The 15,566-nt window shown below is 35.2% G+C and overlaps 1 protein-coding gene across 1 annotated transcript; it reads left to right on the top strand.

Annotated features, from left to right (window-relative positions):
- Nucleotides 1-220: 220 nt before the first annotated feature.
- On the top strand, nt 221-13,734 carry Ack (Activated Cdc42 kinase). The gene is made up of 10 exons (XM_053769366.2): nt 221-607; nt 953-1,206; nt 1,758-2,175; nt 3,108-3,309; nt 4,122-4,317; nt 5,654-5,779; nt 6,019-6,095; nt 7,995-8,234; nt 8,497-8,613; nt 9,013-13,734. The coding sequence occupies exons 1-10, from the start codon at nt 521-523 to the stop codon at nt 10,041-10,043; spliced, it is 2,748 nt and encodes a 915-aa protein (XP_053625341.1). The 5' UTR covers nt 221-520; the 3' UTR covers nt 10,044-13,734.
- Nucleotides 13,735-15,566: the final 1,832 nt, after the last annotated feature.

Below are 15,566 nucleotides of genomic sequence, written 5' to 3'. Positions count from 1 at the left end.
TTATTTATTGGTTCTCTACATCTTGATTCGATAGTGGGAAGTGAAATACAAACCTACACTTCGCCCCTCAGATGTTTGTCTATAGGTAACACCGAATAGGTAGTATAATCGTTACCTAATACCTAGGTACTACCTACCTATCATATTTAAATAAAATATAAAAAGTAGTGTTTATGACTTTGACAGTGAGTGACATTTGTGACATGACAACTGACAGTGACAATTTGTTGTTTATCTATGCGTGCAATGCAATGCAATGCAAATTTCCAGTTTCATTTTTTGCGTGGATACGGTTGCTGTGCTTGTAATTCGATAATTAAATGAAAATGGAAATAAAATTTCGTGATAATTGTTACTAGTTTAATGTTAAGTAAGATATAGCTCAACCATAACTTACCGTTGATTATGTTGTTTGACCAGGTTATCATAATACCTTAATTTTCTCACACTTCATGTCTGGAACTTCCTGCTTGAGATGATATTATATATAGTCTTGATCTAATAATTTGCTTCGCTTAAAATGGATTCAGGAACAGATTGGCTGTGTGAGATACTTCAGAATGTGCAGCTTGAACAATTTTATTTACCAATCAGAGACCAGCTACAGGTAAACATTTGTGTTTGTGAGATGACCTCGGTGGCGCAGTGGTAAAGTTCTTGCCTCTGAACCGAGAGGTCCCGGGTTCGATCCCCGGTCGGGTCATGATGGAAAATGATCTTTTTCTGATTGGCCCGGGTCTTGGATGTTTATCTATATATGTATTTGTTATAAAATATAGTATCGTTGAGTTAGTATCCCGTAACACAAGTCTCGAACTTACTTTGGGGCTAGCTCAATCTGTGTGATTTGTCCTAATTTATATTTATATTTATATTTATATATATTTAATTATTATTGTTTCTGGATATTCAATGTATTGTTTCTTGTTTCATATTTGTAATGTTTTGGTAGATAACCAGATTGGCGCATTTTGATTATGTACACGCAGAAGACTTGGAGAGGATTGGCATCAGCAAGCCTGGAGTTCGTAGGCTTTTTGATGCTGTTAGAAAAAAGAAATTGCAGCTATGGAATCGCAAGTTTTGGAATAAGTTGTTTGGGTCATCATCTAGTTCCATTGCAAGGGAGAAAACTGATATTGCCCTGAAACAAACTCCACCAACAGACTCAAGAAATACTTGTATAATTTTAGAAAAAGATATCATGTGAGTTATTTCACCCTTTTGATTGATTATAGGTTCAAACATTGGCTCAACTGTACTTCTTCTGCCACGCCAATATAGTTTACAGGAGCGGGGGTTGGGGGAGGAGGTATAACTCAACTTGTGGAAATTAGCTTTTGAGTTATGATAGGTTAAAAGGACTACGTCCGCCTACACAGCAGCCGAAGCATAGAGGGGCTGATTAGGAGGAAGGGGGTGTTGGTCAGAAGCCCCGCAGAAGATAAAAAGGTTATGAATTAACTTAATGGTTACAAACTAAATGGTATGCAAAATTTCAAGGAAATTGGTTGAGTAGATAGAGCATGAAGAGGTAACAAACAAATATACTTTCTCATTTATAATATTAGTTAGGATTAGGATATAGAGGGGAGATTCTCTCAATTTAGATGTTGGGTTTTTCAAGTTAATGTCATACTTATTTCATATACTTATATAACATTGAAAAAATGTTTTACTTTGTTGATATTTTTGGATACATCCCACTAAAGTTCTTTTCTAGGAAAGTAAAACTACAATTGAAGTTATTATTACAGATTACACAATGAATTGGGCAATGGCTCATTTGGTGTGGTTAAAAAAGGAGAGTGGGTTGTATCAAGCCAACCTCAACAGACCATCCCGGTAGCTGTCAAAGTTTTGAAAGCAGATGCCTTCTCCCAGCCCGGTATTTATGATGACTTTAGAAGAGAAGTAGAAGCCATGCACAGTTTGAAACATATAAACTTAATAAAACTGCATGGGGTGGTCTTCCATCCATTGATGATGGTGTGTGAGCTGGCACCCATGGGAGCCTTGTTGGATTACATTAGAGCACAGAATGGAAAGGTGTCATTGAACTTCATATTGAAGTGGTCTACCCAAGTGGCTGCAGGTATGGCACATTTGGAGAAAAACAGGTTTCTGCATAGAGACCTTGCATGCAGAAACATTCTGCTTTCCACTTTGGATTTGGTAAGTCTTAAATTATATGTACATTTACATACTTGATATAAATTTCAAAATGGTAAATACAATATGTAGTCTCAAAATAATTTAGAAGTAGGCTTTGGATCAACTGAACCTGATAGTGTTTTATTAATGAAAAACTTGAAACATTTTAAGAAGTCATCGCCATAAATGCAAGGTAGCTGTCGAGCAAACATAGCTTTTATCCCTAAGATGTTACTCAATTGTGACGTCACCTTAGAGTATTGTATAGTATGAAGCATTTACAAGCAAGTCCAAAAATGTGATTGTCATTATCACAGTAATTTTATCACTGGTGTTTCTAATAATCTATTGGCCTTTGAATAGTTACCGATATAAAAATTAGTCATCTACCCTAATGTTAAACTATCATAGATAAATGGAAAATATATCTATCTACTATTGTTTTTGAAGTGTGATGACAAATTAGAAAACGTAATTACTAAATCACATCCATCAAATACACAGAAGCCTTGTCATATCAATCTTCTTGATTAAACAAAACACTGTATTGCTATCTTTTGGTCTTCTGATTTGGAGGAATTTTCATACATAAAGGAAGGTTGTCACTGGATAAAGTGAGCTGTCAGAATGTATGATACTGTTAAGGGAATAGCTGTAAAAAGTAAGAGAGTAAAACTTAGCCTGGTGTAAAAAGTAAGAGAGTAAAACTTAGCCTGGAGATCGAAATCGAAAAGTATGAGCAGTCATTTCGGAATATAATTTTCTTGTCAAATTTATTAGATAACAATATCATCACTGGGCCAGATTTCCGTGCCAATCTCAAATTACACCAAATCCAGAGCATAAAATTGTGGTGTCTAAGTTGGATCTTACTTAGACCACGACAGTGTGTGTGTGTGTGTGACTACCTATATTTATCTATGGTTTAAGATGAAAACAATATTTTTGAACAGGTGAAAATTGGTGATTTTGGTTTGATGCGCGCATTGCCCGATGCGGACGACTGCTATGTGATGAGCGAGCGCCGCCGCGTGCCCTTCCCCTGGTGTGCGCCCGAGTCGTTACGAACCAGGCAGTTTTCTCATGCCTCCGATGTTTGGATGTTTGCAGTAGCCCTCTGGGAAATGTACACTTTTGGCGAGGAACCCTGGATGGGTGAGTTATTTTACAATCGGTTCGCTTTTGCCGACTGTTGGCTTTAATGAAGTTTGGATACAGGTGAGTCAACAGACATCCACCTAACAAACTTCGAATTTATGACATTTTGTAAGATTAGCACGTTATAATGAATCTAAAGACGACCTCGGTAGCGCAGTGGTAAAGTTCTTGCCACTGGACCGAGAGGTCCCGGGTTCTTGAATGACCTTTTTCTGATTGGCTCGGGTCTTGGATGTTATGTATTTGTTATATAATGTAGTATCGTTGAGCTAGTATCCCATAACACAAGTCTCGAACTTACTTTGGGGCTATCTCAATCTGTGTGATTTGTCCTAATATATATATTTATATTTATTTATTTATTTATAAAGAAATATTTTTAGATTAGGTATCTATCTACATTCTATATACTACCTTGTTATTACCTATTTGTATGTATATTGTTATGGATTTTCCCACAATATGTGTGTGAAGCTGGTATGTATGTATAGCTGTGAGATGTCAATCACGTCACAATACTGTCAATCGTGTGTATCTTTCCTATAATTATAGATTATATTTGCTATAGAAATTTTTGTAACATATACTTATCGTAATTTTCCCACGGGAACAGTTATTTTTCTGGGATGAAAGGTACACCATGTCCTTCTCAATTCTTGAAACTACATGTATGCAAAATTAACTTCTCGAAATTTTATTATGGTTGAGTAGATAGACTGTGAAGAGGTAACAAACATATTAAATTTCGCATTTATAATATTGAGATTAGCTTATCATGTATTTATAACTGCAATTGTGACCTACTCTAGGCCTGAACGGATCGGAAATTCTGCGATTAATAATGCGCGAAGGCCAGCGTTTGACCGCGCCGAACGCTTGCCCGCCCGACGTGTACATGCTTATGATGCAATGCTGGGATCTCAACCCCAAGGAGAGGCCGACCTTCGCCGGCATTCTCAGATACATGGAGACCAATCAGTTCGAGACTGCCGTTGCTGCCCTCAGGTAAATTTGATTCAATTTTAATAAGAATATTTATTTCATCTCACAATATCCATTAATTTGATTAAAGTTTCTGTGAGGAGCTTCGTTCAGACTCCAGCTCCAGTGCAAGATTTGTAAAGATTTGCCCATGTCAGCAAATAGTACCCGACTATGGAAGTCTGCCCATTTTAATCAGTGACTAGCGGCCCGTTCGCTCTTCGTAAAAACATAATAAATTATATACCTAAACCTTCTTCAGGAATTACACTATCTATTTGTGAAAACTGCATGAAAATCCGTGCAGTCGTTTTTGAGTTTATCACGAACAGGACAGACGCGGTAGAAGACTTTGTTTTTGTTTTTTTTTTTTGTTTTATAATACGTTAGGATAAGGATAATGAATAAGAAATAGTGATATAAATTGAACAATAACGATAGTCGATAAAATTAGGGCCTATTCTAACTAATTTTAAACACAAAGAGGAATGACAAGCCATTGACATCATAACTACTTGATACACAGATAACAATGGTACTTTCCTAGTTTTTGAAAGCGTGAGTAACGAATTACCACGGTTACGTTTTAATTACAAAGCGATCGAATACACGGATACATTTGCGTGCGCGTTTGGATCTGTTTCTGCACTATTTTTGTACTGTTTTCTGCTTCTGATATTGAATAGTATTATTGTCGGGTACATTGGTATGAAATAGCACATTCCTAATATCTAACCAGTAAACATGAAAATAAATTCTCGGAATAATAATAAAAACATATAAAATATAATATATACACAAATCAAAGGATCGTTCTGATAATAAAGTACACTATAAAAACCTAATAAAACAAATGCCAGCGATCACATAATAATCACATTGCTCCCAAACATATTATAGATAACTCAATTTTTCAGCAAGGTAAAAGTTCCAAACGATTACGTAAAAGCACATACATATAATAAAACTAGTAGGCTATGTCTGTACATATAGAAGATAAAATAATTATGGGACTAATAGAAGCCAAAACAATTTTATTTTTAATTTTGTCTGTCTGTATGTTTGTTCGCGCATCACGCTAAACTTGTACATGTAATTTGATGCGATTTTCACAGTTGTATAGCGGATGTTCTAACTTAAAATATGGTATAGATTTCATCGCGATAAGTTGCTTAGGACGCGGGCAAAGCCGCGGACATACTCTAGTATATGAATAAGTACTCCAATATAAACAATATTGAATTGAGGAAATACAATCACTAGTGTTGTTGCTAACTACATAACACTTCTCAATGACCGTTACGTACGTTTATGACCAATTGTCTACGGTCGTTATTAAATCAATGATTCTCTATGGCAGCTACAAGAGACAAGGACAGATGACGATCGAAGCAGGCGACGGCATCGTGCTCATAGACAAGCGGCCCGAGCTCCACTGGTGGAAGGGCCAGAACCAAAGGAGCCTTGAAGTGGGGCTGTTTCCAAGGTACAAAAAAAAAAACTATCCACTTAATTCTTGTGAACACATCTAACGCTCCATACTATAGTCAACAGTTCGATTTCGACGTACATGGCTGATTTCCTATGCGGTAAACAATTTCGCACTGTATGTCAATAGTAATAGAGTTCCTATTTCATTGTTCTCAGATAATCCTTTCCGTGGAGTGTAGTGTGCGTTGGCCTTATAACCATGAACTAATAGTTTTGTTGACTTTTTTCTTTCAGCACTTTAGTGTCTACGACTAAGATCAAGCATGGAGCATTAGCAAAGAAGTCTCAAACTCTGTCTCCAGTGCGAAAAGGTAATTTTGCAATAATATTTTAATATCCTACTTAGGTCTTGAATCTCAATATCGGTTACACGTTATTTTTTTAGTCGTGGCTATTATGTGGAATGTAACACACACGACTTCCTGGGCAATGTTAATTGACTTGCTTTCTCTATTACACACAATGTCTGGTAAAACATTAACAAGAGTTATTTCTTCATGATGTTTTCTTTCATTGGATTTACCGCGAGAATGTGAAATTCATCAAACGTATTATAAAAATTTCGACATAATAAGTAAAATGATCGAAGTTGTATATTAGTTATTTCATATTTCTGAATGCCGAATTTCAAATCCGTCTAATATTGGCGATTTTAAATTGATTTTGAGTTGGATTGGACATGTGATGTTTTGTTGACTGTATTAGTGACAAATAGTGAAACATTAGCTAAAAACAGTCAAGTCATTTAAATTTAAAACGAACCTCATGTGTTTGTTACGATTACTATTACGTTATTACAATACCTCATTTAGATTATGCGAATGTGACCGAACCGTATCGTATATGGTGCGCTGTTGCTCACAGCTTTTGTTTTCACTAATGAAAGTGAAATTGATTTCCATGTTTTCATTAGCAAGTACCTTATACGTGATATTAACAGTTACATCAAACTACAAATTATGTATTAAAAGTATACAATTAAAAGCAACAATAAAATACCTAAATATACGTGGAGATATGGTTAGCAAAGGACCCCCAAATAAAGGCCCATAAAAATTAAAGCATCATAAATAACTAGAGTTGATCACTGAAACGCACTGTCCTGAGTTACAATAGTGAGAAAATAGTTGTGACATAAGGTAATGGAGTAGACAATCAGAAACTATCGTAAAACTACATATGTATGTAATTTTTTAAATTAAGCATTCCTTTAAAATCCATTACGTTTAGAGTTAGTACAGAAAAAGACATTACAAGTGTCGACTTCCTGTTTAATTCTACTAAAGGTCAAAAGTACAAATCAATGTATTATACAAAAAGAAGTTTATTATGAAAAAAATATTTTGATGTATTTTCACCATGCTGTTCGCATTAGTCTTATAGCTGTGTATAGCTATTGCACTTAACAAGTACCATATTTATATTCAGTGCAGGACTGGTTTTCAATACGTCAATCTATCAGTTAGCATTGGAAATCGCTAATCTATGAGTAACGCCATATTATCACGGTCGCGGGTTGTGACTAATGGGAGTTGTGGAAAATGCGCCCAGAAAAACATATCGACGATGGACATAACGAGGGCACAGAAGTACCCCTTTTAAAGTACTAGTTTTCTGGTTGCAAGTTTATTTAAAAATTAATAATTAGGATAGGACTAACATTCTGTACCTTCATTATTTGGATGTACAGCTTGGGTGTGTTGTTAAATTGTTTGTTTGCTTAATGATATGCACACGCCTCAATATTATTTAATTTATTTTACAGTTTATACTAGCTGTCTCATTTTTATGACTTCACGGTCATTATTTTTTATATACATAGAGATTATCGCGATAATACTTTGTAAAATGTTTTAACTTTTTTAAGTTCTCGATTGCACCTGAAACAAATATTGTGAACCTAGGACCGCACGACCATAAGCCTGCAATAGTTCAGCAAACTGTTTGCCGACTGCGTAAAATTTGTATGTTAGTTCTCAAATAGTAGTGATAGTTCAAGTGGTTATTCTATTTATTATTTTAGTTTCTGGCGCTGATTACTATTATTTTACTGCATCCACACGTTTCACTTTTACTCTTTCCACCCAAAAGTGGGCTGGAAGAAAATGCTTTTGCGATAAATCCGTTTATTATTTGAATACCTAGTTATAACACGTTTCTTCTGTAAATGGTGCAGAGTTCATCTATCTATCTATCTATTATTTTTCTAGCTTCCCTCCAATCAACCTCATCCAGCCCAGCTCGTCCAACGTCATCCAACGGCATCACAGACGCTGTGGTCCTGCGCAAACGACGCACCATAGAGTCCACGCAACCCCCGTCCACCCGTGCCGGGAACACGGGCAGCAAACATTTCAATTATAACAAGCTTATCAATGATAGGACGCTAAAGGCTGCCGAAAGGACCTCCAGGTCTACGAGGGATGCTTATTCGAAGAGTTTAAGCCAAGGTGAATGTTGCCAAGTTGAAGGCTAGTCTTCCAATGAAATGTCTGATTTGCATATGCAAATAAAAAATAATCTCAGTACAGTCTATAAAGAGTTTATCAAACCACATTTTTTTTGCTATTTGCAATACCAAATGGAATGGTCAAGATTGTTTGACAAATATCCAGTGTTACCAGCCAAGAACACACCGCGCCCTCTAGTTCTCTAGTTTCTACTGTATAAAGACAAAGTATGTTACAAAAAAAAAAACATTCTGATTTCCAGTGAAAGAGGACCTGTTGATCGACCTGGACTTGCCGCCGTGCACTCGCGACGCCCCGGCCTCGGCCTCCGTCCACAACGTGTCCATACTGGACGAACCAATCGACGTGCCCGAAATCAGTGAGTTATATTTTTCAATTGGCGATTTTCCACCTAGTCAAATCAGATGCTTTTTTCTAATTTCAAAAACAAAAAACAATACATTAGCTTGTATGACAGTAATGTATTATGACGTCACGATTTTTGGAGTCCAATGAGAATAAAAAAGAGTAAATTACGCAATTAATAAAAGTGATCAATAAGACATTTAATTATTGTGTTTAGTTATTTAAATATCCTTATGTAATTATGGTTTACCCAGTTCAGTAGTTAACTGTTATATAATATTACGTTTAGACAGGGATCGCTATAAGTTATAATATCTTCCGTTTCACTAGATGGCGGTAGGTAGTTGTAAAAATCGTCTTTATAAATATTATCTAGTCATCAATATCACACAAATTGATATGTCTATTGCAGATCTCGAGCCAGACTGGGGAGACCCTAGCATAGAGAGCCTTCCGTCTTACAGCCTCAACTCGCAACACAGCCAGAGCCACTCCAAACTCTATGGTGCTAAGTCTGTAGATAATTTGTCTATGCCCAACACCTTGACTCCACAGCCGGACCCCTTCGACACCACACAATTCTGGCCTGCGGCCGGCCAGGCCACTGCGAGACCTATTTACGATATACAAACAACGGATATAATTCAAAATAAACAAGAATCTCATAGATACTCCACAGACAATCTCCACGCGTCTACCAGCTCACACACGACACAAATATACAACAATATGATCAAAAACAACTCGCCGCTTCTTAACAATTCTCATTACGGTGCTATACCTAATACGACTTACGCCAATTCTAACGCTCTCTCTATGGAAAGGAACGTCAATGAGCCCAGTGTAGCCGCCGCTCTAGCGGAATTGTCGCTCGACGATAGAATTTCCGAATCACTGAATCTCAGATATAAGAATATTAATAGTGATAACATTTACTCAAACGGTAGTATATACGGCGACGCCCAAACGTCTGACGACGTCCGTCCTTCGACCGACAGTCGATACAACGACATACCCGTGTACAACAACTACGAGGCTAATCCCGCGCAACAACAGTTCATATTGGAAACTAGAGATTATTACAAGAAATTATCGACGCCGACCGGCACGAAGAATACGAACGACTACGAGAAGAATATTTACGTCCCCAAGTACGAGGAGGATGGGGAGAAGTTGAGGAACTTCAGCGACTCGATGGAGAATTCTAAGAATTACTCCGCTATGAAGTATCAGAACGTGGAGTATGGTAATTATTCTAGTAGTTTCTACGGATCGAGTGCGTCGACGTCGCGCGGCGCCTACGACGAGGTCGCCGACACGGTGAGTAACGTTTACAGCGAGATCGGGGAGGACGGCCACACTGCGCCGCGCTACGACGACGTGTACGAGGCCGCGCCCCGCCCGCACCGTCCCGCGCCGCCGAGGCCTTCTAACTCTAAATAAATAACTGTATGGGCTCTAATTTGCTTATAAGCAAAGGTTGTACACGTAAATGTGTATAACCATTTTGCACGTATGTGTGCGCACACTATATCTTTGGACCATTTATGTCGGGTTTCATCAATAAATAGGTGATTTTTTGAGCAATATCTCTATTTAATCTTGTTATATTCGCAATGTTCCTTAAGGTGAAAGAGATATATTGGATAAAGAATTCGATAGTGGAACATCACGTGTGTAAATCATCCTGTGCCTTGTAATATGTATAAACGAATGATATTATACCTAGTTTGCCATCAATACGTTAATATTCCAGTGAGTTGTGATGCCTAGATGCAATCTTATACTCATTTTTATACATACTTTTATTGTACGACTAAAGATACCTTCTAAGATAATTTAAAAGCCACATTTATAATGCCACTTAGATACATATTATTACCGATGTCTCTCTAAATATATATCGTCATTCCCATTTCATTGGGGGTAGACAAATCTCACTTCCTCTGCGTAGTCTCTCTAAATAGATCTAAATAAATCAATTTATCGTTTTTCAGTTGATGTTAATGTGGCTTCTAAATTGTATTCATACAGCATGTGCTCTGGCTTATTGCCTTTTATTTTAAGACTGTCGGTTTATTTTTAATAATTTATAAAATTAAGTTAATGACAGATAAGGAGAATTTTTAAAAATGGTAATTAAATTGCCAAAAATGAGACCGTTTGATTGAAGGATTTTGCGTTGTATTATATAATGGTACTATAATAGATAGTAAATGTAGCTAAATATTACTGACTAGCGAAATAGTATAGACGAGGTGGAATATAAAAATTTTATAACTTTCAGCAAAAGAAAAACTTTATGTATAGTCTGTACGCTATACAAGAGGCGCACTATATATTTTCTTGTACATTTATGTGCATCCTATCCTGCCAATGCTGCAAATGCTAAAGTTTGTGAGGATGTATATGTGTATATTTGTTACTCTTTCACGCGAAATATACTGGACTAATTTGATGTACTGACTCCAAAATTACACCTCGTCCGTCCTATGAAGTTAGATATTAGGCTGACGCTATTTGTCTTTTTTAATAACATATTGTCAATATTTTTGAGTGATCGGAATAATAATGGAAAATTTTGTGATATTCGTAGCGAAAATTTCACGATGCGAAGTAATTACCATTTTCGAATATTTTTAGTCGTGCTAAGTTTAATTGTTTTAGTTATATTTTTCGTTTGTGTTGTGATAAATCACAAATTTCTTGCTTTCATATTAAAAACACAAATTTTCGTTTTTAGGGCAGCTGGAAACTACGTAAATTTTACGATATGATTGTCTTGTCTTCATAGGTGTTGTCTCGACTATCTTTCAGTTTTGTCCGTCTTAAAAACTAATTTTATTTACCTTTTAACAAACACACCTAGTGTACGTATATTTTTAAGATTCCCATTTGAGTCATATAATATATATAATATGTTCATATAAATGTGCAGTCGTAAGACGCCTGCAACGATGTAGACAGATGAATTAGATGCGGAATGATCATCACACGATGCCTCACCAATAAGTACCTGTTAGATTAGTTCATTCATATTGATGCATCTTTATTTTCTGTGAAATATTCTATGGCAGTTATTTAAAAAATCCTAAGCTAAAAATGGACAATGCAAACTTGAATGAAAAGTAAAATCAGTATAGGAAATTTATATTGCCGTCTAGTGAACGAAATATGTAACATATCGTAGATATTCGTTTTTTTAATAATATCTATTTTTCAGTACTTCGTGCTATATTTCTTTATAACATTTGTTCAGTACTTTGTTAAATTCCGTTAAATATATTAATATTAATACACGAAAACCATACTGGTTTTCGTGTATTAATATTAATATATGTTTTTATTGTTGTATTTTTCAACTATGTTCATTAACATTCGAATATTATTGTAACTTTTTATCTTCCATATTAGTTTAGTATATAAAATGTTTTAACTGAGTAATTAATAAACCGAGGGCGAATTCGTAAACTGTCTTTTGATCTTTATACTACGTTAGGATCATAATATCGAGCACTTGTCGCGAAAAAGTTCCCCGTATTTTGGCGGATTCGCCATACATTGGTGGGTTTTTCATTGCATTAAATAAAAGCTCTCACACAAACTAGGCAATGTTCTTCGGTCGGCGATATTGTAGACGCCATAATAAAGGAGAATGCATAAAAATGACCTTGCCCCGGTGGCAATGTTACCTAACATTTCAGATTTTGGTTTTTGAGCATTCAAAACAAACAGCCAACCTAATAAAATATCTAGATTATTCTCTCAAGCGATAACTAATATATAAGTGAAAAGAGCTAATAAGTTCGGAGCATTCTGGAATATGCCTGTCCGATATGGTCACCGATATATGCAATACATAAGAATAGAATAGAGAGTATTCAAAGAAAATTCCTTAATCATTTAACTTACAAATTTAAAGTTGACAAAGGCACATACCGGGTGAATTGCAAGGAGTTCAAATTGTTAACGCTTGAGAAGCGTCGTTTAGTATTGGACATGGGCTTGCTGTTTGACCTGCTTCGAGGGCGCCTTGATTGCCCGGAACTTCTGGAGCAACTCAGATTTCGGGTTCCATCTCGCCGCACACGGCACACCCATCTCTTCGCAGTCCCACCACATCGTACCAATTATGGAAGGAACGCTGTTTTGACTCGTTTAGTTGACGAATATAACTCGCAATTTAAGGAAACCGACCCCTTTATCGCAGGCAAAAGAAGTTTTTTGAATGCGATCAAAGGGACCTTACTATAATATTTAATAGTTTATTGTTTATACTTTTTTATATTATTATAAATCACTTTATTTTAAGTATATTATTTATTTTAACTTTGTTAATTAATATTCTGCTACAGTTTTATTTATTTATGTACTCTATTAATAATATAGTATAGTAGTTTAATTATTCATCATATATATATATATATATATATATATATATATATGTATGTGTGTATGTGTGTGTGTATATGTATATATATATATATATATATATATATATATATATATATATATATATATATATATATATGTATATGTATATATATGTATATATATATGTATGTGTATGTGTATATATATGTATGTATATTTTACTTTGCATGTAATGATGCTTATTAGCACTATTATAAAGTTAAAATTGTTTTAAATTTAAGGAGACCTACATTAAGGAAATTGTGAACAACTTTTGTGGCCGGATTTGTTTTGTATAGATATAATTAGTAAGTTTAACTTATAATGCAATGTTTTTGTAAGAATGGCTGTTGTTGTTTGAATAAATAAAATAAAATAAAATAAAAAGTTCAATTTGCACCGAAGCTGGGGTAAAATTCTATGAATATATTATGTGCATTCTCTTTCAGACGAAAAGTAGAAAAGCAAAATCTGTTTCACTGCTTGCTAAATAAAGTGGCATATTATACTTGATCTAATAAGACTACAATGTATCTCATAGTGATAATGATTTTATGTCAGACAGGATAGTAGTGAAATAGGCCATAAATTCCATATGCTGGCCGAAAAATATTAAGAACAATGTAAACAAATGTAAATTGTAAAAATGTATAGACTACCGAACACTTTGTAATATTTTTATTTATATGATTATAAATAAATTGACTTACTTAGCTGCGAATCTTGTTTTTATTAAGTTCATAGTTATGTGAATTCATTATAAATTTAATTACAGATTAGAATATTGTGAAAGGTCACGTCTAAAAATATAACGCATACTTATTTACTATGAAACACATACCTACTAGTTAATATACACCTACATTATAAGTGAGTGACACAAATCCTTTGGGAAATAGGGTAGAAGACAAGGTCAGTAAATTATAAAAAACTAGGTGTTGCCCGGGGCTTCGCTTCCGTGGGAATTTTGACATAAAATATAGCCTATAGCAATCTTGGATAATGTAACTTTTTAATCGTGAAAGAATTTTTCAAATTTGTTCGGTATTTTCGGAGATTACCCGCCTCGAACGTACAAACCCATACACGATTACCTCTTTATAATAATAGTACAGATAGATATAGATATGTGTACTCTTAAAAATAGATATATTAAAGATAATTGTGATGATTCATAGACTGTAACAATGGAGCTATATCGTTATACCAAGATTTAATGTTGTTGGAAATTCCATTTCAAAAAATTCTAAAATTACAAAAATATACTCGGAACATCATAAAAATCATAAATTTTGAAACAACTTTTAAAGAATCATCACTAATGACATTAGTGATGAACTACTGATGATGAAGTTGAACAAATTAGCTTTTTTCGCTAAAATATTACGTAATCGTGACGTCACGTTATAGTATCATTTACTATGGAGCGTTTGGACGAGTCCAAATTGTGTGATTATATTTTTTCATATCACAGTATTTTTTCATTGGTGTTTCGAAAAAAATAAATAAAAATAGTCATCTACCCTCAAATAAAAAGTTAGATTTGACGTGTGTACATTGAACCAAAATGCTAACGCATGTTCAAGGTGAAATAAAAAGACTTAGACTAGATTGGTTCAAGAAACTCAAACCGAAGTAAAACTGTCTGTCTGTCTGTAGGCGGCCCGGTGGTTATTGATGTTGGAGCTACGGTATACATTGGATTTTAAGAAATAGAACGTTGCTACCTCTTTACGCTTAATCTCTCTCTGAGCGTTTACCCGGTTCCTACCGCAGCTATTAAGCGTCGGGGCCCAGGGATCGTTTTCCTACTTCTTCGTCTTCACTTCGCACGATCGTCGGCATCCCTAGTTGTCAGATCAATGGCACTCATAACATGCTTGACGACATCAAGTCAGTATTTCTTGTGTTTGCCCATTCTGCTTGGGCCAGGAGGGAGGGAGCGGCATAGCCAGGCAATTTGTTTCTTACGAACTTTGCCGGTCTACGGAAGACGTGGTCTCAACTCAACCAATATTTTTGGAATTTCCCATATACTTATAGATTTCGGTCAAAACTTTACGTTTTATTTTTTCGGACTGAGTTTAAAATTACAAAAACAATTATCAAAATCTTTTTGAACGCGGCTCATTCTAGTCGATTGTTGAGGGAATAGTATAGCTACAGCGTCATTAGCATTCAGGATCGCGATAACAGCTCTGAATAACGAATGTGTAGAAGTGAATCCGCGACTGAAGGGCGTGCACTGTAAAGTTATGAAGAAAAAAAGCACAAAATGATTAAAATGATAAAAATAAAAACATTCACTTCACTCCATAATGATTGAAATAAGTTAGTTTAAGTCCGCTATTTACATTTTTTTTGTAATAAAGTTAGATAAATAAAATTTGTTTGGAAACTTCTGTTCCGTACTCTCGTTCTTTTTTGCAATTTCAGCGTGGGTGGGTCTACATTAGGTACATGTTTTGTATCACACATAATGCGGATTATCGGCAACTAGTAGTTAGATACGTTTCGGTAACTAAGTTGGTATAAGTATCAACATATACCTGC

This window comes from Plodia interpunctella, chromosome 3 (assembly GCF_027563975.2).
Source record: "Plodia interpunctella isolate USDA-ARS_2022_Savannah chromosome 3, ilPloInte3.2, whole genome shotgun sequence".
Classification (NCBI taxonomy): Eukaryota; Metazoa; Arthropoda; class Insecta; order Lepidoptera; family Pyralidae; genus Plodia; species Plodia interpunctella.
Note: the sequence above shows the minus strand (reverse complement) of the source record. Positions and strands in the feature narration are given on the sequence as shown.

Coding starts and splice junctions, on each gene's coding strand:
- Ack (XM_053769366.2), top strand. CDS start 521: ATGGATTCAGGAACAGATTGGCTGTGTGAGATACTTCAGAATGTGCAG. Junction 608..952: donor CAATCAGAGACCAGCTACAG/GTAAACATTTGT, acceptor ATGTTTTGGTAG/ATAACCAGATTGGCGCATTT. Junction 5,780..6,018: donor GAAGTGGGGCTGTTTCCAAG/GTACAAAAAAAA, acceptor TTTTTCTTTCAG/CACTTTAGTGTCTACGACTA.